Source organism: Nothobranchius furzeri, chromosome 5 (assembly GCF_043380555.1).
Source record: "Nothobranchius furzeri strain GRZ-AD chromosome 5, NfurGRZ-RIMD1, whole genome shotgun sequence".
In the NCBI taxonomy this organism is placed as follows: Eukaryota; Metazoa; Chordata; class Actinopteri; order Cyprinodontiformes; family Nothobranchiidae; genus Nothobranchius; species Nothobranchius furzeri.
In genome coordinates this window covers 41,853,128-41,879,880 of record NC_091745.1, presented here as the reverse complement: position 1 = coordinate 41,879,880, position 26,753 = coordinate 41,853,128, and the positions used below count along the sequence as shown (strand labels likewise).

At 40.4% G+C, this 26,753-nt stretch overlaps 2 protein-coding genes across 3 annotated transcripts in view; both read left to right on the top strand.

The window, feature by feature from the left end:
• Positions 1 to 9,666, top strand: part of LOC107378724 (F-actin-uncapping protein LRRC16A) — a 70,764-nt gene extending 61,098 nt beyond the window's left edge. For both annotated transcript variants that reach the window (XM_015949084.3, XM_054740426.2), the window contains 8 exons: positions 518 to 744; positions 836 to 945; positions 3,441 to 3,680; positions 3,764 to 3,974; positions 4,132 to 4,165; positions 4,302 to 4,556; positions 4,673 to 4,810; positions 9,284 to 9,666. In XM_015949084.3, the coding sequence (XP_015804570.3) occupies positions 518 to 744; positions 836 to 945; positions 3,441 to 3,680; positions 3,764 to 3,974; positions 4,132 to 4,165; positions 4,302 to 4,556; positions 4,673 to 4,810; positions 9,284 to 9,441 (1,373 nt within the window). In that variant the 3' untranslated portion in view covers positions 9,442 to 9,666. The remainder of the gene's footprint in view (positions 1 to 517; positions 745 to 835; positions 946 to 3,440; positions 3,681 to 3,763; positions 3,975 to 4,131; positions 4,166 to 4,301; positions 4,557 to 4,672; positions 4,811 to 9,283) is intronic.
• Positions 9,667 to 13,641: 3,975 nt separating this feature from the next.
• LOC107378723 (secretagogin) overlaps positions 13,642 to 26,753 on the top strand; it is a 46,178-nt gene continuing 33,066 nt past the window's right edge. The window contains exons 1-2 of the mRNA XM_015949081.3: positions 13,642 to 13,808; positions 14,142 to 14,212. Coding sequence (XP_015804567.2) covers positions 13,739 to 13,808; positions 14,142 to 14,212 — 141 coding nt within the window. The 5' untranslated portion in view covers positions 13,642 to 13,738. The remainder of the gene's footprint in view (positions 13,809 to 14,141; positions 14,213 to 26,753) is intronic.

Here is a 26,753-nt window from a genome sequence, read left to right as displayed (position 1 = left end):
ATCCATCACCTTCTAGCATGCTAGCTAGTTGCTGAAGCATTCAGTTCATGGCTGCTGATTGGCCCAAAATTCTCCAATTCTCCATAGAAACCAAATGTGATTGGCTGTCTAGCTGCAGTTCAGGGGCACTTTTCCCAGAGCCCTAGGAGTGAAACTAGTGAGTCTGGTGGAGGAAATCCACTGCTGAATGAGAGACGGCTGCAGACATTGATGTGTAAATCAGTCAGATTGCATGTAGGCACACACGATTAACCAAACCTGACACATTTATAGTAAATATATATATAAACTACTATATATATATATATATATATATATATGTGTGTGTGTGTGTATCATTTAAATGTGAAAAACCAGCTGATCCTAGTTGAAACATGTTTCTTTTGAGGTGTTTCCAAGTTCAAATTTCTCCCGGATGCTGGACCCAGCACTGTGTGGTTAGCTTCCTCTTTGGCCACAGCATCTAGAAAATATCACCCACCCCAATGTGAAGCTTCCTGTTTTATTCCTCCTGTAGAGATGGAGTTTGACCTGGACAAGGCCCTTGAGGACGTACCAATCCACGTAGAGGACACACTCGTGTCATCCCAGACTCCACCCACTCAATCCGTATTTTCCCCCAAACAAGATCAACGACCATCAGGAGGGATTGCAGAGCTGCCATCAGAGGAGGAGAAGAAACTGCAGCATTTCACCAAACTACGACCTCGGAGGAACAAAAAAACACACTCCAGTAAAGTAGCTGTAAGTGAAGCTCTGCAGACAACAATCATGGGTGGATCTTATCTTACACTGTGAAACAAACAGAAATATAAAGATCAGTACTGTTTTTCAGCAACTCAACAGTGCTCAGTGTCATGATGGGGAACAAAATGGTCTGATGGGAAGGGTGGATGAAGGAGTGGACGAGTTCTTCTCTAAAAAAGTTACTAAAATGGATTCCAAGTAAGTTTCTTTCTATTATAAATGGTTGTGTTACATATTTATTTATCCAACCTATTTTCTTCAAAGGTGTGGAACACTGTAAACACATTTTAATCATTTTTTTTAATTATATTTGATCACTTGGAGTTTGTCATGCAGGCTGAACATGAAAATACCGTATTGACCTGAATATAGGACCACCCCGATTATAAGACGACCCCCCTTTCCAAGACTTTTCTTCAGGAAAAGACAAAATACATATGCATTTTTAAATCAACTTTTTTTAATTGAAATTTTGAGAACAAATACTGAGCAAAAATACAATTTTAATGCAAACTATCAGAACTTTCTTGACGTGTGAGTGAAATCAAGTCAAATGAGATTCACAGACATCGTCTGCCTCGCTGTACTCACTCGCTCTCATGCTGCTGAGGTCCCAGTGTAATGTCGGATCGCTACACCTGCCGGCTCCTCCCATTGAACGTCATCCTCGCTGCCATCCAAGGCATACCGTCATCTTAAAATTCGCACACACTCTGTTCCAGACCTGTCTCCATTTTTTTCTTGTGTTGAGAACATACAGCCTGGCGCCCTCTGCTGTTATGGGCGTGTAATGACCCCCCAGACGCTGAGACCCTGATTATAAGAAGACCTCACATTTTAAAAGTATTTTCAATTAGAAAAAACTTGTCCAATATTAGGGTCAATACGCTAGTAAAGATGCTGCCATCCGATCATGTGATCGGAAATCGGGTCCGTGATTTTCAGGTAAACAGAATCGGGTGAGAAAAATCAAATTCTACCATTTAAAATAACATCTATTACTTTTTAAACGAGTCATAAATAATAATAATGATGACTTAGTTTTAAATTCAACAAGTTCCTTTACATCAGTAATCTTTGTTCCACAGACAACACGTAAATCCCCACTACTTAAGGTACCATAACATGTAGCTGTTAGCTAACACAGAGCATACTTGTTGCTTCATAACAGTGAAAATGTCTTTAATTTAGATGTATTTTAAAACGAACAGCAAAGGGAGTGCAATAGACACCTGTAACGTGTGCAAACTGGACATTTACCATGGTGAAACAAGGTAGAGCTGCGTTCAACACTGCGATTCTGATGCATCATCACAGCAACTATTCAGATAAGCCCACTGACACACATACAAGATGTAAGAATATAGAAATTGTCTATGGACAGCAAAAATGTCAAGATAGCAGTATCTGAATCACGCTGGATGAGTGTCTGTGGTTGCGAACATCGGGTTCTGCAGTCTCCTTAAGTCACGCTATGATCTGCTTTCTCTTCCTAATTTACACACACAGCAGCTGTACAGGTGTTTAGTAGAAAGGAGTGACTCTGCTGCTGACCGTCATGTGCCGTGCCATCCTTGTCACTCAAAGCAGCCGCACACTGAGAAAACTATTTGAAATATGACTGATTCTTACACATATTCCTAATTAACATGTTATCTTATTAATGTACTTTCTAAACAAGTGATGTTTTATGGCAAACAAAACTAAAGAATTGACAAATACAAAAAGAAAGAAAGAAAGAAAGACATTCATAATAAAAATAACTCACAACTTTAGTGTGTTCTCCTTTTTTCTTCATGCATTTCTAAAATATCGGATCAGGAATCGGCAGATTCTCAAAATCAAATTACTTGGAATCGGATCAGGAGCAAAAAAAAAAAAAAAATGTGATCGGAACATCACTAGAAAATAATCTTCACCTATCTCCTGCATTAGCTTCTGATAGAAACTCTAGGATTAGAAAGTCCTGACAGATCTACGTCACACTGTCACTTAACATTCATGGACTCACCCATCTTGGCTCCTGACGGGAAAGGCTGTTGTTGGTTTAGCATCTGGGAAAAAGAAACGGCTCGGCTAGTAGAAGCTAACTGTTAGCATTAGCAAGTCCACCACACAGCAGAACTCCTCAAGGCTTGCGTTATTTGTGGAGAAAAACAAATCCATGTAGCAAATCAGTGGTAGAGTTGCGTTGCGTTGGGGAGCAATAGTCCCATTAGTCATCATCACACACTGGTGAAACTACATCCCTGCATTTGATCCAATACCATGGGGAGCAGTGAGCTGTAGCAGTGGCTGCGCTCAGGAACTATTTTGTGATATTAACGAGGTCCAAATATCAGGAGGTAAGACTCCAAAACCTGCTGTCTGAAGCTCAGCTGTGATGTGGCAACTGCTCGCTCCTGGAGGCTCCGTACGACTTACAAGGCATTCATTCCTATTTGAGACCACTGCTAATGTCTCTCTCTCTCTCTCTCTCTCTCTCTCTCTCTCTCTCTCTCTCTCTCTCTCTCTCTCTCTCTCTCTCTCTCTCTCTCTCTCTCTCTCTCTCTCTCTCTCTCTCTCTCTCTCTCTCTCTCTCTCTCTCTCTCTCTCTCTCTCTCTCTCTCTCTCTCTCTCTCTCTCTCTCTCTCTCTCTCTCTCTCTCTCTCTCTCTCTCTCTCTCTCTCTCTCTCTCTCTCTCTCTCTCAAAGACGTTTCTTGAAAGGTTCAGATTCTCAGGATGGAGAGAAGAAAAAGAGTAAAGGCGGATTTCTAAACCTCATTAAGCGATCGTCTAAAGCAGATAAATTAGATAAATCTGAGAAAAACCAGGCAGCTTCAGCATCCTGTGCTACATCCTCTGTAGCCTCGCCCTCAGGATTCACCATCCCCGAGGAGCCCTGTTCTCCAAAGGGGGCAGTTAAGAGCCCAGCTCCGGAACCAAAGTCCAGGTAAAGGTATCTCCATCAAACACTAACTCCAGCTCCATTTACCTCATCCTTAAGCCTTCTAACAGCTTCTGTCCCTTCTCCAGAGATGCTTCCACTCGCTCACAGCACACAGACTACAGCAGCAGCTCCGACCGCTCTGAGGAACTCAGGACTCCCGACTCTATAGACGAACCATGGGATGGTTCAGACGGCAGGGGGAGTCCTCAGGGAGGAAAACGGTACCCTGGGATGCAGATGATGGGAAGTGGCCTGCTGGCAGAGATGAAGGCCAAACAGGAGAGAAGAGCTTACAAGGTAGGTTCCAACACAGACATGAGGAAGAGATGAGGGCTTCATGTAGCAACAGGCGAAAGACTAACGAGATGATGTAGATGTCTTAGCACTGGCTCCCTTCAGGTTCTCTTTACGATGATTGATGATGATCTGTATTGTGTTTTTGTGTCTGCTCCAGTCTTCCAGCCCTGACAGACCTGACAGCAATGCAGGTGAGTTGAAATCAAATCATTCATTTCAGGACAAAAGTTGTGTTTCATGATTAATAAAAGTAAAAATATATGTTTTATTGCTTGGACTGTTGGGTCGATACATGTAATAAAAAAAATTGTTTCCATGTGTCGGCAGCCAAGTCCCATTCTACGACCACAGGGAGCAGGTCTCCCACGGGTTCCATTAACAAAGCTGACACAGCTCCTCCAGAAAAGACCACAACACGTGGAGAAACCAAGCCTGAGACAGCCACTCGCCTCAGGGCTACATCCTCCTCCAATTCCCCAGCAGGACCAGCAACCCCCAAACCACCAGTACCACAAGGAGCAAAGCCTTCTCTGGCAGCTCGACCCTCCATCCCACAGAAACCGAGGACCAGCAGAAGCATAGGTAGACCTCTGGTTGTTTTTATTTTATCTTCACTTTGGTGCATCTGACAGATTGCATACAACACTGGGAGAAGTGACAAATGTTTACAAAGATTAATCCAACTATTTTGTATAAAGATGAGGGTTCAGACGCTTCCAGCGGTGGTCGGGTGTCTCCTAAAGTTCTCCCCTCCACACTGAAGAAGGCTGTCTCAGAGAAAGACAAGGACGCCAGTCCTCTATCGGGAGTTTCCACCAATAAAACCACTCAGGAAGGTGAGCCACGTAATCTGAGATTAGCCTCTTCAGTAAAGTGATTACAAATATCAACACTTGCATATTGCAGATTTTTTTTAAAGATGGTGAACTGAGCAGCTGGTCTAGAGACCATCAAGGTGTTTTAATTCTAAACCCTTATTTGGTCTTGATGTTCCTACAGCAGCAAGCATGAGATGATAAACATCACCTAAAAGCCTCTAGATCTAGCCTGGCAAGCCAGACTAAATAAATGTGTATTATTTAGTCTGGCCATGCTCCATTGACGGTTCTCGGTTGTGGGGCGGGTTCTACCGTTGTCTTTCAAATGATCTCCGCATTCCACTGGACAATAAATGTGACATACTCTTGTTTCACTCTGTTGCATCATCCCACCCACCAGGCATATAGAGTGCCCTGATTGGCCCACAAAGCGGATAAAGCTCTGTGATTTGTTCACTAAGTAGATAGAGCACTATGATTGGCCCACCATTATGGACCAATCACAGCTCTTTATGTGTTTGAAACCCCTCTAGAGAGCTGTGATTGGCTAGCCAGAGTCCTGGTAGGAGCTGCTGAGGTTCCAATGGAGCATGCCTAGACCAAACTTTGCAAAGCAAGAATTTGGTCTAGTTCACTAGGCTACTCTAGATCAGGACCAGATCTGTTGTCTTTGGCTGCTGGTCATATCTTTTTGCTAACCGAGTAATTGTTTGAATGCATTGTTTTCCTGTTTCTCTTAATTATTATTATTATTGTTATTATTATATTATTATGCTTCCGTGCATTTTTTGGCATTTAACTACTTCCACAATACTTTAATTATTTACACAATTTTGGTATCAAAACCTTCAGCTCGACACCACTGTATCAACATACTTTAATGTAGAAATGTTATTCAAAATTTAAGAGTCATGTGAAATTGGACATCACTATTTTAAAGCAGACTCCTGTCATCTCCTCACTGGCACTGCTTCTGTTTTAAAAATTTCTCCCAATTTCTCTATCAATATTGACGACTCCACAGTTCACCCATCCTTACAGGTAAAAAGTCTTGGTGTCATACTAGATGGTACACTTTCATTCCAATCTCACATTAACCATGTTACTCGGGTCGCATATTACCATCTTCGCAATATCAACAGACTCCGTCGTTTTCTCACGCCTCATGCTGCTGCAATCCTCGCCCATAGTCTCATCACCTCTCGCGTCGACTACTGTAATTCCCTTCCATTTGGTCTCCCAACTAAATCCCTTCATAAATTCCAACTTCTCCAGAACTCTGCAGCACGCATCATTACTGGGACCCCCCTCAAGAAATCACATCACTCCTATTCTTAAAAACCTACACTGGGTGCCAATAGAAACCAGGATCATGTACAAGATCCTACTACTTACATTTAAATCTACACGTAGCATGGCTCCACTTTATCTATGTAACTTACTAACTATTGCAACCACTTCCGGATCTCTTAGATCCTCATCTGCACTTCACCTGGTTCAACCTCGAGCTCGCCTTACCACCATGGGGGGGAGGAGAGCTTTCAGTTGCTCTGCTCCACAGCTCTGGAACTCACTTCCCTCTGCCATTAGAAATACGGACTCTTTTCTGTTATTCAAGGCACACCTCAATACCCACTTATTCAGACAAGTGTATTCCCTTTAGACCTAGACTTTAGAATTGTTTTGAATTTTTATTTATCTTGCTTGTTTCATATTGCCCTATCTAACCTCTGTTGTTTTTTGTTTTTATCTTTGTAAGGTGACCTTGGGTTTGAGAGAGGCGCCCTCAAATAAAATGTATTATTATTATTACCATGGCAACACAAGGAAACTGAGGATCACTCTAAACAAGTCTCATAGGAATGAATATAAAAAGCTGAATATCCAGCCAATAACAAACTGCTGTATCTGATCTTTCTGACCTCTCTGTACATAAAACTGTAAGCATAGCTTACATTTAATTTACCATCAGAAGGTGGGAAACCGCCCAAGCCCGTCTCAGCTCTCTGATTGGCTGAGAGAGTTCAATCGTCTTCTGGCTAAATGGAAGTACGCACCCGCACATATGATACATCAAATCGATTGGCTTGGTCTAATGAATCTATCCATCCATTCATCCATCCAATAAACCATCTAACATCCATCCATCCATAATTTTATCCATCCAACCTTTCATCCATCCATTACACAATCTGAACATATGTTAATCTATCAGTTTCAGATATCAGCAAATGTTTCTAAATTCACAGTTCAGCTAATTGGGAAAATTTAACTATTAAACTACTCTTACTCAAATGCCAGCTGTTTCAACTGTCTAGTTTTTAAACAATGTTTAGATATTTCAGTTTTCTGCTGTTTAGCATTTTTCTTTCATTCTTCACCTTCAGGTCCTTCTCAAAAAATTAGCATATTGTGACAAAGTTAATTATGTTCTGTAATGCACTGATAAACATTAGACTTTCATATATATTAGATTTATTACACACAACTGAAGTAGTTCAAGCCTTTTATTGTTTCTAATATTGATGATTTTGGCATACAGCTCATGAAAACCCAAAATTCCTATCTCAAAAAATTAGCATATCATTAAAATGTTCTCTAAACGAGCTATTAACCTAATCGTCTGAATCAACTAATTAACTCTAAACACCTGCAAAAGATTCCTGAGGCTTTTAAAAACTCCCAGCCTGGTTCATTACTCAAAACCACAATCATGGGTAAGATTGCCGACCTGACTGCTGTCCAGAAGGCCATCATTGACACCCTCAAGCAAGAGGGTAAGACACAGAAAGAAATTTCAGAATGAATAGGCTGTTCCCAGAGTGCTGTATCAAGGAACCTCAGTGGGAAGTCTGTGGGAAGGAAAAAGTGTGGCAGAAAACGCTGCACAACGTGAAGAGGTGACCCGACCCTGAGGAAGAAGACCGATTCCAGACCTTGGGGGACCTGCGGAAGCAGTGGACTGAGTCTGGAGTAGAAAAATCCAGAGCCACCGTGTACAGGCGTGTGCAGGAAATGGGCTACAGGTGCCGGATTCCCCAGGTCAAGCCACTTCTGAACCAGAAACAGCGGCAGAAGCGCCTCACCTGGGCTACAGAGAAGTAGCACTGGACTGTTGCTCAGTGGTCCAAAGTACTTTTTTAGGATGAAAGCAAATTTTGCATGTCATTTGGAAATCAAGGTGCCAGAGTCTGGAGGAAGACTGGGCAGAGGGAAATGCCAAAATGCCTGAAGTCCAGTGTCAAGTACCCACAGTCAGTGATGGTCTGGGGTGCCATGTCAGCTGCTGGTGTTGGTCCACTGTGTTTTATCAAGGGCAGGGTCAATGCAGCTAGCTATCAGGAGATTTTGGAGCACTTCATGCTTCCATCTGCTGAAAAGCTTTATGGAGATGAAGATTTCACTTTTCAGCACGACCTGGCACCTGCTCACAGTGCCAAAACCACTGGTAAATGGTTTACTGACCATGGTATTACTGTGCTCAACTGGCCTGCCAACTCTCCTGACCTGAACCCCGTAGAGAACCTGTGGGATATTGTGAAGAGAAAGTTGAGAGACGCAAGACCCAACACTCTGGATGAGCTTAAGGCCGCTATCGAAGCATCCTGGGCCTCCATAACACCTCAGCAGTGCCACAGGCTGATTGCCTCCATGCCACGCCGCATTGAAGCAGTCATTTCTGCAAAAGGATTCCCGACCAAGTACTGAGTGCATAACTGAACATAATTATTTGAAGGTTGACTTTTTTGTATTAAAAACACTTTTCTTTTATTGGTCGGATGAAATATGCTAATTTTTTGAGATAGGAATTTTGGGTTTTCATGAGCTGTATGCCAAAATCATCAATATTAGAAACAAAAAAGGCTTGAACTACTTCAGTTGTGTGTAATGAATCTAATATATATGGAAGTCTAATGTTTATCAGTACATTACAGACAATAATAAACTTTATCACAATATGCAAATTTTTTGAGAAGGACCTGTATATTATGAGCTTTATTACACTTGTTGGTGATTTTTGCTTCTAAATCTTTAAATGCATTCAGCTCATTTTGACAGTTTAGCTTAGTTTCGGCTTCACTTCAGCTATTCAGCAGCTTCAGCAATCAGTTTCAGAATTTGGCTTATGCTGCTCATTTCACAGTTCAGCTAAATGTAAAAATTAAACTGTTATTGGACTAGGACTTGTTTAATAAGTGTTTAGACATTTTAGCTGTCCAGATTTTTTAAATAATGTTCACAGATTTCAGTTTTCTGCTGTTTAGGATTATTTTCTCCATTCTTCACATACTTTTTGTGCTTTATTCACTTTTTTGGTGCTTTTTGCTTCTAAATCTTTCAAAATATTCAGCTCATTTTGACAGTTTTGCTTATTTTCAGCTTCAGTTTAGCTATTAAGCACATTCAACTTTCAGTTTAAGCTATACAGCATCCATACAGCATTTGTGCAAGAAATGCAATTGATCTAGTTTTCATCTCTTCTGCTTCCAGTGAGGTCGACCTCAGACGCTGTTCGGCGATCCAGCACCAACTCTGAGGATCAAAACTCCCTCAAAACCAAGGACAAATGTCCAAACTCAGACAGGACAACACGCAAGAAGTCATCAGACTCAGGGGAAGAGGCAGACAAAGACTTTATTTTGATATGAAACCTCCCATTCCTCTTTAGAAAGCAGCTAAAGGGGAAATTATGGTTTCATTTCTATCAGCGTCTGAACCTGCAGGTCACGTTTCACCACACAACAAGAAATTACACTTTAATCATTTGTTTTGATTTGATTCTGTGATCGTTTTAACAAGTATTGAGCCAAACCAAAACTAATACTGTGCTAAATCTCACGAGAGCTTCCTCCTCCATCATTTATCAGCCTTGTTCCTGCTCTCCTCTTCAGGAAAACACAGCCATCAGGCGAGCAGGAAGGTTTGAGGAAACACCAGACGGACTGTGAACACAAGTGTAGATGACCTAATAATCTGTGTTTTAGTTTGACCTCCTGCAGCCATAGCCCGACACTCCAGGACCAAACCAGAGTACTTGAAGTTAAACAGGAACCAGTCAGATTCTGCCAGGTGGGCGTGTGTCGGTTTACTCCTCCAGACTCCTGGTGACCCAACTCATTATGCAAAGTTTTTTTTTTTTGCAGGATTTTTCAGTGAGACCCTCATTTCAGACTCCGATCAGAGTTTTTTTTCGTAGTTTTCCTGTCTGATGAACTCACTTCAGCACTGAGTGCAAGGTGGAGTGTCCTAATGACGTGTTTTTGTTTGAGAGGACTGACGTACGCCTGATAATCAATAAGGCTTCGGCACTGTTAACAAACTCCTTGTGTTAAATGCTTGTTTGTTTGTTTGTTTTTTGTCGTGTTTCATTTAGAAAGGGAGTGTAGAAAAGTTATTGTAAAGCAATATATAGTTGAAATGTTATTTATTTTGGAGCATATCTTTTGGTTGAATGGAGATTTATTTATTTTTTGAAAATGATGAGTGTCTAATTTATCCAGGAAGTTGATGTTTAGATGGTGTGCTGTCTGTCCAATGACAGCAGGACACTGAAGGCACTCCAGCCTTGACACACTCCTCTTCCTCAGTTTATTTATTCTGTTTAGATCCCGTTTCATTTTCTCGGAGAATACCGCACTTCTTTAACGTTCTGCTAGTCTTCAAACTTATTAGGTAGCGATGAAACTGAAGGTAGCTTTACTTCACATCAACGTGGCCCTCAGGGTGATTCCTCTATTTTTTTTGTCTTTATTTATTTTAAAAAATAAACAGATGCCTGCTTCACACTGATGTATAAACTGCAACCAGATCCTGAAAATTGTGTGGAAAAACAACAAATCGGATGTGTCTGTTAGGAGCTTATCAACTGATTTGTTTCTCTAAATGATCAAATAACACAAACTTATTTAGTTTAGGACTAAAATGCAACTTTTCTACTCTGTTACTGCTGCATTCGTGTCCTAATTTAGTTAAACCGACAATGAAAAACTATTAAATCAAAAGTAAACATCCCGATAAATTAAAGTGTTTAAATTAAAACATAAATTGGTCACGTCATACAACTTATTATGAACAGATCTAAACATTTTACTACTTTAGTGCCAAACTTTGCTCCAACATTACGACCAATTGGGATGCAGCGTATTTTCTACTGTAAAAACAAAAGTCTAACCCCAGTCAGGGTCAAAAGTGGTACTGGTGCAGCTTTCCTAGGCTGTGTTGTCTGTTGATGTATTTTCTATGAATTAATGGTTAGAGTTTGCCTTCTTGTCACTAACCATGTTTTACAAACACTGTTGTTTTTGTATATAGTCAGCCTGCCTCCATCATGGACTACTGCTGCATCACGTTTTTTCTGTTAGTTCAGGAAACTACAAATTATTTTTAAAAGTGTTCTTCTAGCTTGCATGTTGTTAAAATCAAATATCGCGTGTTTGTTCTGTTTCGGCCCCTTCCTGGTGGACACACACTGCTGTTTTCTGCCACCAGAGGAGGGAATTTAAAAAGCATCATGTGAGAGACTGGTTATAACTTTTAATTAATCACCCGATCATCTGTTTGAGCTCATTATAGAAACATGAAAATGTCCCGTAGCATTAAATCCAGACCTGTTTGAGGACGTGACTGTGAGCTGAGCTGTTTGTATATATGTGCTCTCATACACGTAGGCGTGTGTGTGTTTATGTGCGTGTAACATAAGTGCACGTAACATACGCACTGTGACAAACTCATGTGAGCCTATGGGAGTGCAGCAGGCCCTCTGTTGTTTGGGTCCTAAGTGAACTACTACGCTAGGAGTCGGCTTGTTTGAAACTAACATCAGATGATGCTGTTTGTTGGTTTCCATCTCATCTGTACATTGTGTCCAGAAATGTACAAATAAATTAATATTGGTTTGTTACTACATGTAATCCCTTTGGTGTTGCTTTGACCAGTTTTTTAAAGAAACAAAAATAAAAGCATTACACTGAACTCCAGCTGGGACAAGTAAAGAAACTGTGGCATGTGTGTTCTTATTTTAGGTACATACATGGTTTTTGTCTAAATCTGGTGTAAGACATGTCATCATGCAATCATTAATACTGATTAAAATAGTTTTACATGCTGTCACATATCTGGTGTCATGTTTAACGCTGTGCAGTCCTTCAAATTTGTATTCTGAGAGTGGCAACAAACCTGAAAAATACACTAAATGACTAAAAAGTTATTGTGAACATATTTTTGTTACATTCTGTTTTGCAAGCATGCTTTATTTTTCCTTCCCATTCCAAAGGTTTAACTCAACATCTTGTGTTTTAAGAAGCGTGCACAAGTGAATACGGCAGAATGAAGGCAAAACATACAGGAGTGGTATGTCCTCATAAGCTCTTTTGTACAAGATTTGGCAACAATTTTATTCCAAGCACTTTAATATAATATTAATAAATCCATCCATTTTTGTCTGGCTATCCAGAGTTGGGTCACGGCGGCAGCAGTCTAAGCTGAATGACACAGATATGCCTCTCCCTAGCCACTTGGGCCAGCCCATCCAGGTGACCATTCGAGAAACATACCGGTAGTCCCTCCAACGTGTCCTGGGCATTCCTTTAGGCTTCCTTCCAGTTGGACATGCCTGGAAAACCTCACCAGGGAAGCATCCAGGAGGCCATTTTGGCCACTTGAATCCACAATCTCAGATTTCAGTCACGACCGAAAAGCTCGTGACCATAGATGAGGGTTGGAACATTCACCACGACAAACCAGTGCAACACCTGTATTACTGCAGACACAGCAGCAGTCCACCTTTCATTCTCCATCTCCATTTTCTCCTCATTCATGAACTAGATGCATAGATATACTTAAAGTCCAATAAGTTATCATCACACCAGTAAACTTACATCAATCTAACCCCTTAAAGCAGGGAGGCACTGGGTCCCATTTTTAAGGTCTTTGGTATGACCCGACCAGGATTTGGATCTCGATCTCCCAGTCTCATGGCGAACACTGTACCACTAGACCACTGAGAAGGTAACCGCTTAAGCTAGATGCTTAAACCCCTCCACTTGAGGCAGGGCCTCTTATCAAAACATCCGAGGACACTGTACAAAAAGGCTGGTAAAATTGAACCATGAACAACATATATGACATATAAACCAAAAACATTGACACACATGAAAAATCACCCTTTTACACCCTTTTTGGTCATCCAGGTTTCAGTAGCAGCTCTTCTCCTCGTCTGAAGCAGTCTGTTCATCTTTCTCTGGTTTATTGATCAGTGAAAAGTAGATTTTTTCCGAATTATTATAATTTTTTTCTATTATTTTATTTTCTTAAACAGCAGAGGTCTGCCACCTTCTCATGTGAAAGGGTGCCTGCAGTCTTCTCAAACTCTGGATATTTTAGATTTCATAAATTTCAGGAGGAAGAAAACTGAAATCCTTCCACTAAGCACAAACAAGCGTTATTGGTTTTCATTCAGAAATATCAAACTATGAAGATGGAAAACATTTAGTCACGCTGCAGTCTTCAGATGGACACTTTCATTTGGGTAAATCTCAATTCTCTTATTTTGACAAGAAACACTGAAGCACTCCTGGTGTGTTTTTGTGTCTAAACTGTAAAAAAAAGTCATGATTGTTGTTAGGAATTTTATTTTAGAATCAAGCTCACTTGTTGTTTGTCACATTTCAGTTTAAACCACTGAGAAGCTTTGCAGTGTTGTCTCATGTCCACTAGATAGCACACACTGCAATATTATTCCTCACCTTTTTTCATTTGTCACACACACACACACACACACACACACACACACACACACACACACACACACACACACACACACAGAATGGGCGTGGTTTGCACTTACCACCACAGAGCATAAGTCAGCCAAGCAGCCTGCTGAACAGTTTGTCTCCTCACACACATTTGAATTTTGTAAGAGTTAGCAGTCGGCTTTTTCTTTTTAAAATGGAAAGGAGTTTTGATAAACTGGATGCAGCTGGTTTCCTGGAAATCTGGCAGCACTTTGATGCAGATGGTGAGAATATTTTAAGGCTTTTTCCTCTCTCGCATCCATCAGTACACTTCAGCACTCACAAAACTTCTGTCTCTGTTGTTCCTGGGTAGTAAAGCTTACATTTTATGATTTACAAATGAAATATTGGTGTAAAAAGCAGCCATCAGTCACATGTTTATCTGTTAACAAGAGAAACAGCAGGTTTCTGAACGATTGGTGTTTCAGTTTAAAACTTATTTAATAAGGGCTACATAACAGAAAACAGCAATAATAATATCTGGACAGATTTTTCTAGTAAAAATAACACCTGCTGCTTTACATTTACATTCTCTTGAATTGTTTTTATTTTGGTAGATAACGGCTACATCGAAGGCAAAGAACTGGATGACTTTTTTCTTCATATGATGAAAAGACTCGGTCCGCAGGTGAGACTTCTTTACCTGGATGAATCCATTCATAACTTGTGGTGACAATACTTGTGCAGTAAGTAGCCATTTATATCTGATAGAGATACACGCTAGTCAATAGAAATGTCTGTTTTGTGTTACTGGTCCTGAAAACTGGTCTTTTTGCATCACCTTTAAAACCCAGAGTCATAAAACAAAAAAGAAGTTTCTGTGCACCAGAATCAGTTTCTATGATCTATAAACTTTATCTGTCAGTCTGAAATATTGTGAAAAACTACGTTTGCAGCATTGGCAGTTTCTCTCGTGTAGTCAGCTGCACCGCTTTACAGTTATCTGAATGGGTGCGGTCACTATAATGATGCTTAAAAACACGATTAAAATGCCCTGGATGCTATCAAAGTAAAAGGTCTTGATATGGTTACAAATTTACAGAGGAAGAGAAAAAAAAAGCATGTCTGCCAGTGCACTAATGCAACATGTGTTTTCAGGGCAAAGTCAAATGTAGTTAGGCTCAGTAATGACTGATTCATTTCACTGACTGGTTAGAATGGAAACCCTGATGATTTTGAATCTGCTGCATGTCCTTTATAATGTTATGAGTCCACTCCCTTGGATACTAATTGGGTTGTGCTAAAGCAAACAGACCACCAACCACACAGCACTCCGTCTTTCTGTTTGCTTTCCACCATTAAAGCTCTCAGCAGGGACAATGTTCAATAATGTTCTCTCAAGCAACAAAACCTTTTGAAGCTTTTGCTTCTTTTTTTCTATTCCTCCTTTTGTTTTTAATTGTGCATCGTGTCACAGTGAAGAGAATACAGGTACGTGTAAAACAGTAGTTTAGTTTGTAGGTCTGGAGCATACAGGTGCATGTTAACACAATGCCAAGGAGGAAGATCCTTCAGAGAAGGATCATCTGTTTATTTTCCAACAATTTTAAGTGGTTTGACAGAAGCCGACGTAGAGCCTTGTCCCTCCAAAAAGAACAAAGCAGCATAACTCAGGGTTTGCAAATGTGCATCTGAAAAAATAACACTTCTGTACAATGCTGGACAAACAGGCCAAAGTGGAAATGTTTGATTTCAATGCAGAGCTACATCAAGCAGCATATAAGCAGCATCAGAAGCAGGGACCTGAAAAGGCTCTACAGCCTAATAAAAAAGGCTGGTTCTGTTCTGGGGACGACTGTGGAACCGCTGGAGGAGATAATGAAAAGAAGGATTCTCCAGAGAATCAAGAAAATGATGGACAACCCTGAGCATTCTCTTCACAAGACTGTCCGACAACGGAAGAGTGTCTTCAGTCAGAGGCTTCTTCAGTTTCGCTGCAACACTGACCGCTACTGGAGATCCTTCCTGCCAACAGCCATTGTAACATACAACAACTCTTTGATGTGTAATGATTTAAATTACATGTTATTTAATAAGCCATAAGCAGAGGTGGAAAGAGTACTAAAATGTTGTACTTAAGTACAAGTATAATAACTTTCATGAAATTTTACTCAATTACAAGTAAAATTACCTGCCTCAAAATGTACTCAAGTAAAAGTAAAAAGTAGCTTATTTAAAATGTAGTCAGAGTAAAAGTTACTTAGTTACTTTTTTGACTGTGCAAGGACGGGCTCTTCTGAATAGTGAAAAAAAAGACAATGGGGTATAAATGTCAAAGTGGCCGTTTTTTTAATTAAATGAACAAATATGCATATTGAAGTACAAAGGCAGTTACACTGCAAACTAGTAACATAAATTAGGTTATAGTCACAAGCCCATGACTTTTCCCTTCTGAACTGATGAGCTGTGTGTGTGTGTGTGTGTGTGAGTGAGTGAGTGAGTGAGTGAGTGAGTGAGTGAGTGTGTGTGCGTGCGTGTGTGTGTGTGTCGTAGCTTTCCCAAAGGACTTGTTCTTTCCTTACCAGAGCTAACACGGTTAGCAGTTTTGCTGCAGTCATGCTAACGGGACTCGTCTAGAGTCCAGAAGTAGCTGTGCGGTTCTAGATGGATTTATAGATGTAAGTTATTATTTTAGATCAGACCTGTTATTTAAAAATGCGTGTAGGACACAGACACATGGCTCAGACCTTTTGCTGCAGCTGTAAATGCAATTTTACGTAATAATTAGGAGCATGAAAGTAAACAAATAACAGTGATTCACAATATTAGCATCAGCAGCTAGCTTGTTTTACGTGCTGGAGTGACGTATGCGAAACACAGTTCTTCACTGTCTGGAGGAGAGGATTTGGATTTTCTTTAATGATTTATGACAAAAGTCCTTAATAAAATAAAAAACTGGACCCAGTACATGTTTATATAGATAATAAAGTGTAGTTATTTTGCATTTCTACAATTTTAATGCCGAGCCAATACATTTAACCCTTCACCACTGAAATCAGTTTGTTCATTCCAATCCTCCTAAATAATCCTCCAATCATCCATCTGGAATCCTTAAGGGTCCCGTAACGTCCATCCTGTCAGAAAAGGCCTTGGGAGCCCAGGTGTTACTAGAACTAATGGTGTCTCCTCACCAGCGTGAGCCTCCAAACTGTGAAGGTTGGTCTCCAAACATGAACTTCAAATTCATGCATTTATCTCCTCTTGTAACACTTTAACATGTTTTAAAAGGCTTGCATCATGATATGTTACACCTCCCAGACCAAAGATAAGATAAAACATTATCATAAACACTGCAGAGACATCATTGTTTATTAAATACAAGTTATTTTCCTGAGCCATTACTTCAGCCAAGATATAGGATGCATGGATTTGATGAAGCCATGCTGTCTTATGCAGTCCTACACACACACACACACACACACACACACACACACACACACACACACACACACACACACACACACACACTGCAGCATGTTAGAATCATTGGAATGACTAATTTAACTACACTGAACTGCTTTTGTAATAATTTAATCTCTTATTCTGGAGTAAAATAAAGAAACAAGCTAAATCATCACATATCGGTGGCATCAAGGAGTATCTTCTGAGTTCAAACACAGGGATGGAGCACAATGTTTGCAACTGAACAGTATCAGGATGTTTTCACTCACAGAGGCCTGCAGGTCTTCTGTTTTATGAGCAGAGTGCTGAGAATCCGCTTGTTAGGAGCGCTAAACGTTATTTTGCCGCTTCTGTGCGGAGCGGTATGGAAACACATTTCAAACACGGAACTGAGTCTGGTTACCGAACCGAGCAGAATTCTGATGACGTCATACCGGTGCGCGAAGGTGCGGTTCCAACCCACAGGAGAGGAGGGAGAGAGGAGGTAAACAGCGAGTGGATCACAGGGACCGAACTGATGTTTTTGAGCAAAACTGCGGTAAAAATGGCTGTTTGTTCTCATCATAAAGCGTGTAGCCCCCCCCCCCCCCCCCCCCCCGGTTTAGACGTGGCGCTCATGCAGGTGTCTCTTTCTGTTCCGACGCTGCTGCACATAATATTTTTAATTTATTAAGCCTACAATTTATTTTTACTCAGTAACGGACATGATTTAAAATGTAGTGAATTACAATTCTTTTTTAAAAACTTACTCAAGTAAAAGTAAAAGTACAGATTTTAAAAACGACTTAAAAAGTATAAATTTACAAAAAAGCTACTCATTTACAGTAACGTGAGTAAATGTAATTCGTTACTTTCCACCTCTGGCCATAAGACGTAGGATTCCATAGCAATTGGTGGATCTGTTGGGTTATTTTAACCAGAATATTGGAACTTTTTATTGCAGGGATTATGTAACAGCTTCGTATTCACGCAGACAACAGAAGAGAGAGTCAGGTTTTAAAAGTTTAAAAATGTATTACTAAACAAAATAAACTAGACTAACTTTAACACTAAATGTATGGTGTAACTAAGGTGAATGAGATGGAGAATGGTCTAGTGTGGAATGTTGTTCAGAACCAGCAAATCCGAAGAAGCGATTAGTTCTGATGGGAATTGAAGGTGATGTCTTCGCGTTAAGCTTTGATTAGGAGATTCATAAACATATTCAACACCATTTGTCGGCCTACACACCCTTAGCGGAAGTCCCCATTAGATCAGGAATGTCGAGGTCCAGCTTGACCTTCTCTGGAACCGAAGCTGGTAGGAAAAGCAGCGGTTGCCGACCAGACCAGTCTTTGAGATACTTCCGGGTCACGACAATTTTGTTGGTGTCTAGCGAGACCCAAACATGGGTCTTGATGGTACAGCTTTTATTCTGAAAGGAACCATTGCAGCAGTTGGAACAGCAACAGATTTTATCCAGCTTGTCGTTGGTTCTTTTGGCTGAAGAGGAAAGTTACGGATTGGCCACTCCGACAACTTCTCTAGAACACTTTGAACTGGCGTTAAATATGCCGTGGGCATAGTTTTATACTTCGGATGTTTTGGTTTATGGTCGAATGAAAAGTTGAAAGATTTACCAAACACCACCAAAACCACGCCTCCGTCAGATCTGGCGGATTCTGATTAGATCAGTGAACGCAATGTGTCATGTCTTAACGCTACGTGAGATCAGTCCTAAAGTCATATTACTTTTATATTCTATAGGATTATAATAAGTAATTAATATTTTGATTTCACAGATCGGTCACATCTCATTTATTGACTAACACTTTGCTTGATTAGCTTTATTAAAATAGAGTTCTTTGATTAATTAAAAGAAAAGAGTCCATTCTTCATTCTTCTCTTGAGCTGAAAAGAAGCAGTTTATAACAAATGCATGAGACCTTGAGACCATATCTCATGCAGACCAGTCCTGTGTCAGAGGAGAGGGGGAAACATACATTTCATTCCGTTACAGATGACTTGATTATTATTCTGAGCTACTACAGCAATCAATTTCCCTCTGGGATTAATAAAGCATTTCTGAATTGAATTGAATTGAATTGAATCGAATAAGCCACACGGGGAACCTAGAAGTAACTGAGATGGCCATGAGCTCATCAAGTTACCTAAGTATTCTAGACTAACTCTACCTCACAGCAGTACAACGACTCAAAGCATGTCAGGAAATCTAAAACAGCATGATAACAGAATCAAAGTGTTTTCAGTCCCTTACTAGACCTAAATGTAGATTAAAAGCTGTGGAAAAGATCTTGAAAAAAGGCATCAATAAACAAATTATTACAAAAATAATTAAACAAAAAAAATTGAATTAGAGGCTCTACAAACCATTAAATTGTGAGTTACTTCCTTTTGGTGCACATCAGTTCTGCATGTATTTCACTACTAAAATAATTGTGATGTGTCAAGTGCTCTCAAGTAGGATTTGTCTGATCATAGCACCAGGTGAAAACCATAATAATTGTGTTGTTGTACAAATACTTTAGGTTCCCAATGACGTTCTAGTGAAGAGGACAAACACTTATCTGGGTCTGGTACCTAATGATCTACAGACTGTGTTCTGTGCTGCACAGTTGGATGATTCAGACATCAGCCTGAATTCAACAGGTTTCTATGGTTACAGTAAAGTGGCAGGAGGTTGAAGCAAAGTCACAAGAAACTTGTCTGCTAATTTGAGGAACCTCAGCAGCTGACCATGCACTTAGCTTCAGTTAAACGCATAGGAGTTTAGTTTTAGATGATAAAAGCTAAACCAAATTGTTGCAATCTCAATATAACTTCATCTGATTGGGTAAAATTACTTTAACAGTGGACCAAACACTGGTGGATCCCCCTGAGGTTGGGTGGAGTACATACTTGTGCGAGTTCTCAGGTCTGGGAGCCTGGGGTTCCCTCCAAAACTCTGACATCGTCTGTGAAGTGCACTTGAAGGAAGTGCATGTAAGGCAGGGCTGTTCAGGTTGGGCCTCAAGGGCCAGTGCCCAGCACATTTTAGTGACTTCTCTGGTCCAGCACACTAGATTAAGTGGTCGAGTCACTTGTGCAGCAGCTCATCAGGCTCTGCAGAAACCTTTTAATCACCTGCTGACTGAAATCAGATGTGTTGAGGCAGGGTGAAAACTAAAACATGCTGGATACCGGCCCTCGAGGCCCAGAATTGGCTAGCCCTGATGTAAGACTTTGACTACGTAATAAACAAGCGTTTAAATAATTGCAAAATTGGGAATGAAAGCATTGCGTCATTGACCGTGACTTCCTAAATGGGGATGCCTGTTTTTGCTGCTCTAAAACTGAATGATATTAAAATAAGTGATTAAATTACTCATGTGTCCAAAAATACAAACCATCATTGTTATCAGTTCAAAATTATTTTCAACAGACATGTAAAGCATCTTTCCAACAGAGAAATTATTATATTATAAATATCTTTGTACACAATATTGAAATATTCAATGTTTAGACTTGAAAATACATATTTTTGGAAAGGGATCTTGTGATATTTTTCTTCCTTATTCTGAAATTTCCCCCGCAACAATTTGGGTAATGCCCTTCGTCGAAGTCGGCGTTGATGTGAGCTTCGGCAAAGTGTGGATCAAGGTTGCAAAAGAGGAAGGGCCAAGGTCCACCCTTGAGAATTGGGACACCCTTTGGTCTCGCACTGGCACCGCTGAACAGGAATGCACAGTTGAGCGGCAAAAGTATAGAGTTTTGGGAGTGGACCTATCTCTTCACCTTTGCAGATATTAAACCTACATTGCATGCTGTTTAGTTTTTGGGTTGATTTGGATTTTCTGTTTGTATTTTTCAGCATTTAATCATGCATTGATGCAGCAATCTAACTGATTTTCATTTATCTAAACACGTTTTATTTGTGGTTTAAATTGGGACTGATGAGATGTTGTGTGACTTTCAGTTACCTAGCGTGACGTAGTCTGACTCGTTGTGTGTTTTCTTAGTGTTGGCGTTGCTTTTTTCTTTACAAATCTGCCTTAATCTGTGTTGATGAGCACTTCTCCCTGTGGCGATAGTCCGTCCTACCTCACAGGTGTGGCAAATCAACATGCTGATTAGACAGCATGAATTTTGCACAGGTGTGCTGCCCTTGACTTCCAGTACTACAGCGGCTCTCCTCCTCTGAATGAGTTGGGCTCAGCCAAGAAATGCTGATCTTCCACAGTTGCTTCAGCAGTTGCATTTTGAATCCTGCAGCACCTGCAGGAAATCAGAACAGAGGGTGGTAAGTCCCACTGTATGCTTTTCTGTGTTTAAGTATCTTATTTATTTTCAAAGACTAGACAACCAGCCAACTCTTTTGTCCAGAGGTTCCCAGGCGTTGTCAGAGTCAGCTTCTGTGTTTGCTGGCCCTGTGCTTCCACTGTTGTGGACATAAAAGGAAAAGAGGGACAAAGTAACTACATAATTATTTTATAAACCCTTTACAAGTGGACACAATTCTGATAAAGCTATAACCTGTGATGTTGGGGGGGGGGGGGGGGGGTGTCTCACACACACATTCAGCACAGATCATTCAGCATTGGTTTGGTTACCAAAAACTAATATTTTAAATCTTGGGTCTGGAATAAGTTGCCATTGCTCAGACTAGAATGTTTTCCACACTGCATCCAGCCATTAAGATTGCAGCATATTTTGACTCAAGAGTTGTGCACATTGACATGTCAGAGAGAATGAGTGATGTGATCTTATGCTGCATAATTCTAATCATGGGGTTGACTTTAGATGTAGACTCCTCCTTTTCCACTGACAGCTTGGTTGTAGCTTTTGCTATTGTTCCCAAACCCTCAATAGCCTGATAGTCCACAAAGCTTACTGGCACCACATTTGATGTAAGAGATGTTAGTTCTGCTCTCACCGCCTCACGATGCTCATGTAGGCATTGCAACATGTAGCGTTAGCCTCAATGTCAGAGGTCACAGACATGGAAGTGTCCAGCCAGCTTCATCTGCCCAAAACGTGGCGTACTTTTTCATATCATAACAAATATCCTGTTCACAGCCATGTGGAGACGCCATCGTAACAATCCCTCACCTGCTTCATTGCCTACAGAAGCACAAGCTTCCTCACAAGACGTGACTTGTGTGACTTTAATAAAGAATCTTATTTGGTCCCATAGAGGACTTCCTAACTTTATAAGTTATTCACAATCATGTTCAGTTCCATCTACAATGCATGTTTCATATGGAGTGATTTAATAATGTCATGACTGCTTTACGGTAATGAAGAAATGTTTATTCTTGAAATGCCTGATTTCAGATCTGAAATACCCATATACCTATTTTCATCATCAATTGAATTGTAAAGGTTAAATAATATTGATATTTCATATTTTTATGGAATATTACATTTTATTGAATACCTTTTAAATTTTATTGACAATTTATTAAAAGTAACCACTTACAAAATGTTACAATGTACGCGGTAGAATTCCACCTGGTGTATGTTGGGTATTTTATAATTGTATCTTTTTGAGGCCTAAAAGATGCCCAATTTGTCTTATTAACACTTCATGAATCTCTGTGTTTGCCAACTGTGGCTGTTCATGAAATGTTGAGCAGAGTAGCTCGTTTGCAGTCAAGGATGTTGATTGTGGATTTCCAAAGAAACCTCTGTACCTCTGTAACCTGAGAAGGCCCTGCCTTCTCCATCCTTTGCTAAATAAAACCCCTGGCAAACTGAGAACACATGGGAGTGACGTGGCGACAGCCTCGGAGGAGGTTTTCCCTGCGTTAACTCTCCATCATTTTGGGGACTCAGGGTAAAATGTCTCTTTGTTGTCATGTGTGTTATTTCAGGTTCCAGGGTTATGGAGATTAAATATTTCCCACATTTAATTACCTAACATTTTGGTGGAGAATGCGGGCATGCAGAGCTGGTGAGCTGAAGGCTGTGTCCGGAGCAGAGGGGGGCTGGTTAGCTCCATGGAGGGGGTTTATGCGCCCAGCTCTCGCATGACGATTCATGGACATTACGAATAATCTACTCTCTCTCTCTCTGTGTCGTCCTTTAAGGTAATGTGGGATAAATGAAAAATTACCTATCAGTGTACACCTCTTGAATCAGTTTGTGTGGAGGTTGTCCCAGCTGTACATGAGTAGTTCTTCCTTGATCCTTGTGCTAGTTTTGAAAAGAGATTCTATTTTTCATGCTTTTGTTTGAGTGTCTAAAAGTGTCCAGTGCCTTTGTTCTACTAAATGTAGATAATGAGCCAAACAAGGTACATTGCATAACCCGAGTACAAGTGCAAATACGTAAATCAATGTGTTTGAATTACAATGTAAAGATTTTACGTCAGTAGTACCTACATTTCTCTCCCTGTTTATAAATCAAAATAAAAATAGCAAAAATGAATCAGCAAAATCTCCTCCTACAAACCCACAAAGTTAGGATGAGTTGTGCCTTTTTATAAGAATTCAGAATATATCCCCGCCCTGAATTCATAACTGACGCGAAGTGTCGGCAAAACGTGTGTGACGTCATGAAGTTTCATTTGGAATATCACATATGCAAGGTGAAGCGAGGCACCGAGACCACAACAGCGGCACTTCTGCTTTGAAAGATCAAAACAGGAGTCAAGCCGCTTGCTTGAGCCTAACATCACTAGTCCACTCTTCCTCAATAGCTGTAAAGTTGCTGAGTGTTGGCAGGGACTGGAACAAGCTATCATGTGCACTAATCCAGAGCATCCCAGACATTTTCAATGGGTGATATGTACAGCGATTATGCTGGCCAAGCACAAACTGGGATGTTTTCAGATTCCAGAAATTGTGAACAGATCCTTGCAAAATGGGGGTTTGAACTCTAATGCTGCAACATGAGGTGATGGTTGTGGATGAATGGCACAACAATAGGCCTCAGGATCTTGTCACAATATCTCTGTGGATTCAAAATGCCATCAATAAAATGCACCTGTGTTTGTTGTTCATAACCTACACCTGCCCATGCCAGAACCCTAGCGCCACGTCACTGGTGCCCCTTTCACTACTCATCGTTGTGATCTGTACTCACTCGTTAACTGGCCATCATTCCATTCCCACAGGTTGGTACATTGGTACCAGTTCATATGCAAAACAATCATCAGTAGAACCCCGTCACATCTTTGCTCATTACTCATCACTTCCAACAACCAGCTCTATTTACGTTCCAGTAACTTCGTCTCTGTGGTTATTTCCAAAGCTCGCACCTCATTCCAGTTTGCTGCTTTCTAATGACTAGAATGAGCTGCAAAAACCACCAACGCTCATACCTACATTCCATTATCTACCTTCAATAATTCATTGCAATTAATAGTTTCTGATCAATGTGCTTCTGAGCACTTCGACTGTTTTAAGTCTGTTTTGATAGCTTGTGCATACTGTATACGAGAACAGTCCTTAGCCTTTATGTCTAATTGGTTTATCTTATTTGTTTTATCTTGTTAGTTTTTATCTTATCTCTTTTTCTTTCATGTAAAGCAAACTATGTGTCTGTTTCTGCTGCCTCTTGGCCAGATTGTCATTGGAAATGAGAATGAGTTCTCAATTGACTCATCTGGTTAAATAAATAAAACTATGGACCACTCGATCCACAAAGTTGATGTCAGCTGATCGCTCACCCGCACGATCCCACACACTGTCTGCCATCTGTCCTGAACAGTGAAAACCGGGATTCATCCATGAACAGAACGCTTCTCCTATGTGCCAGATAGCATCAAATGTGTGTCTGAACCTAGACCTGACCAACTGCAGCAACCCCAGATTATAGCACTGCCCTCACAGGTTTGTATATTAGGCACTAGGCATGATGGGTGCATCACTCTGGAACAGGGTCCATCTGGTCTAATCAGACCAGTTTTTAATAATGCGTTGAACAGTTCTTAACCCAGTTTTAGACGTTTCTGCATATCCTTACATATTTTCTCTGCTTGGTGCATGCTAATAATCTGACCCTTCTCTCACTGACTAACATCTATTCCACGACCACATGGTTGTTTAAGAAATGGAAGGCAACTCATTGCACCAGTTGGGTAAAATAACTTTTTTCTCGTGCAGTAAATACCCACCAGGAGGCTCCTACCTGTCTGCTTAGTTAAATCCAGGTGGTCACTTTTTTTGTGGTCGGGCGGCGAATAATTTTTTTTTCATAAATTATATCTAAAGAAACTGTTTAATTTATAAGAGGAATTTGTACCTGTGATAATTATTATTATGTTCTTTATTAGATAATTATTTTCCTTTTCATGTGTATGTATTTGTTATGACGGAAAAAAATGAATGAATGAATGAATGAATGAATGAATAGTTTAACACTGTGACAGAAAGTGGTGAAATATGGGTTCCAAAGAATCCTGGGCCTTTAATCTTCGATATTAAACAGTTAAGCAACAAAACAACATGTTTATGGGGAATAAATATCAGCAAAAGGCAATCTAATAAACAAGGAAATGCATGAAAACAGCTGCTACTGAACAGTTCAGATCGAAGAATTTCTAGTCTGTGTTATAAAATGAGCTTGTGTCATCTCTCAGTTTTAGATCTGCACTCTGTATCCACTGAGACATTAATGGATGCTAAGATGAACGCAGTGGCCTGTGGGTATTGGTGTGGTCAACTTTAATTAATTTAAGAAACGTGAGTTGGGGAGCCTTTAATCTGTCACTTTGATAGTTTTGCCTAGTGGCTGTTGTGTTGTTGGCTCTGGCTCTGTATTTTGAATTGATCTCTTAAGTTCCCTTTGCAAATGAGTGAATTTGGAAATCTGGAAACATCTAAAACATGCTGGTTGATGCTTTGGATGGTTATGTTTTCCACCTGTAGAACTTTTTATTTGGCCTAATTTGGGTCATAAAAGTAATTCAGCTTTTTAATGCGATCATCTCATTTTGCTGAAATCAGCTGCGTCAGATGTTTGAGGCATACAGGCTACATTTGAGATGGAAAGTGACCGAACAACAAGGGTTGGCAGAGTGCTGTGAGCTCTAGGACCTGATGGTTGGTACGACTCCAGCTTCACTGGCTGCCAGTCAACTTCAGAGTTCATTTCAAGATCCTGGTTCTGGTCTATAGGGCCTTACATGGACAAGCACCATCTTACATTGGTGATCTTCTCTGTTCCTACACCCCCAGCAGGTCCCTGAGGTCCAGTGATCAAAGCCTACTGGTTGTGCAGTACCAGGCTAAAGGTCAAAGGTGACAGATCATTTGCTGCTGTGGCCCCCAGACTCTGGACCTCTCTCCCCCTGAGCCTGAGATCAGTGGACTCAGTGGTCTCCTTCAAAAAGCAGCTGAAGACTCACTTGTTCAAGCTGGCTTTTGTATGACCTTCTTCACCACTCTCTCTTTATTCTGCTCTCCCCACCTATTCTACCTTCCTCAGGATCCACTGATTTCCCTCTTTCCTATTCACTCTCTCTCTTTCTTAACATTTTTAATCACAATTGTCTATTTTTTGCTCAATTTAAATACATTTTTAACTATTTTCTAAATTTTTAAAAATATTTTTACATTTTTTGTTTTTGTGAAGCGCCTCGTGATTTTTATCTTGAGAGGCGCTATAGAAAAGATATTTTCTTCTTCTTCTTGTTCCTCTTCTTCTTCTTAGTTCTTTCCCCATTTAGTTTATTGATGACACCTGCCTCCCCTCCAGACCTCACTCCTCACACCTGTTCCCCTGATTGCTTCCCTCTGTGTGTAAAAACCCTGTCTTGTCCCTCAGCGTTTGTTGGTTCATTG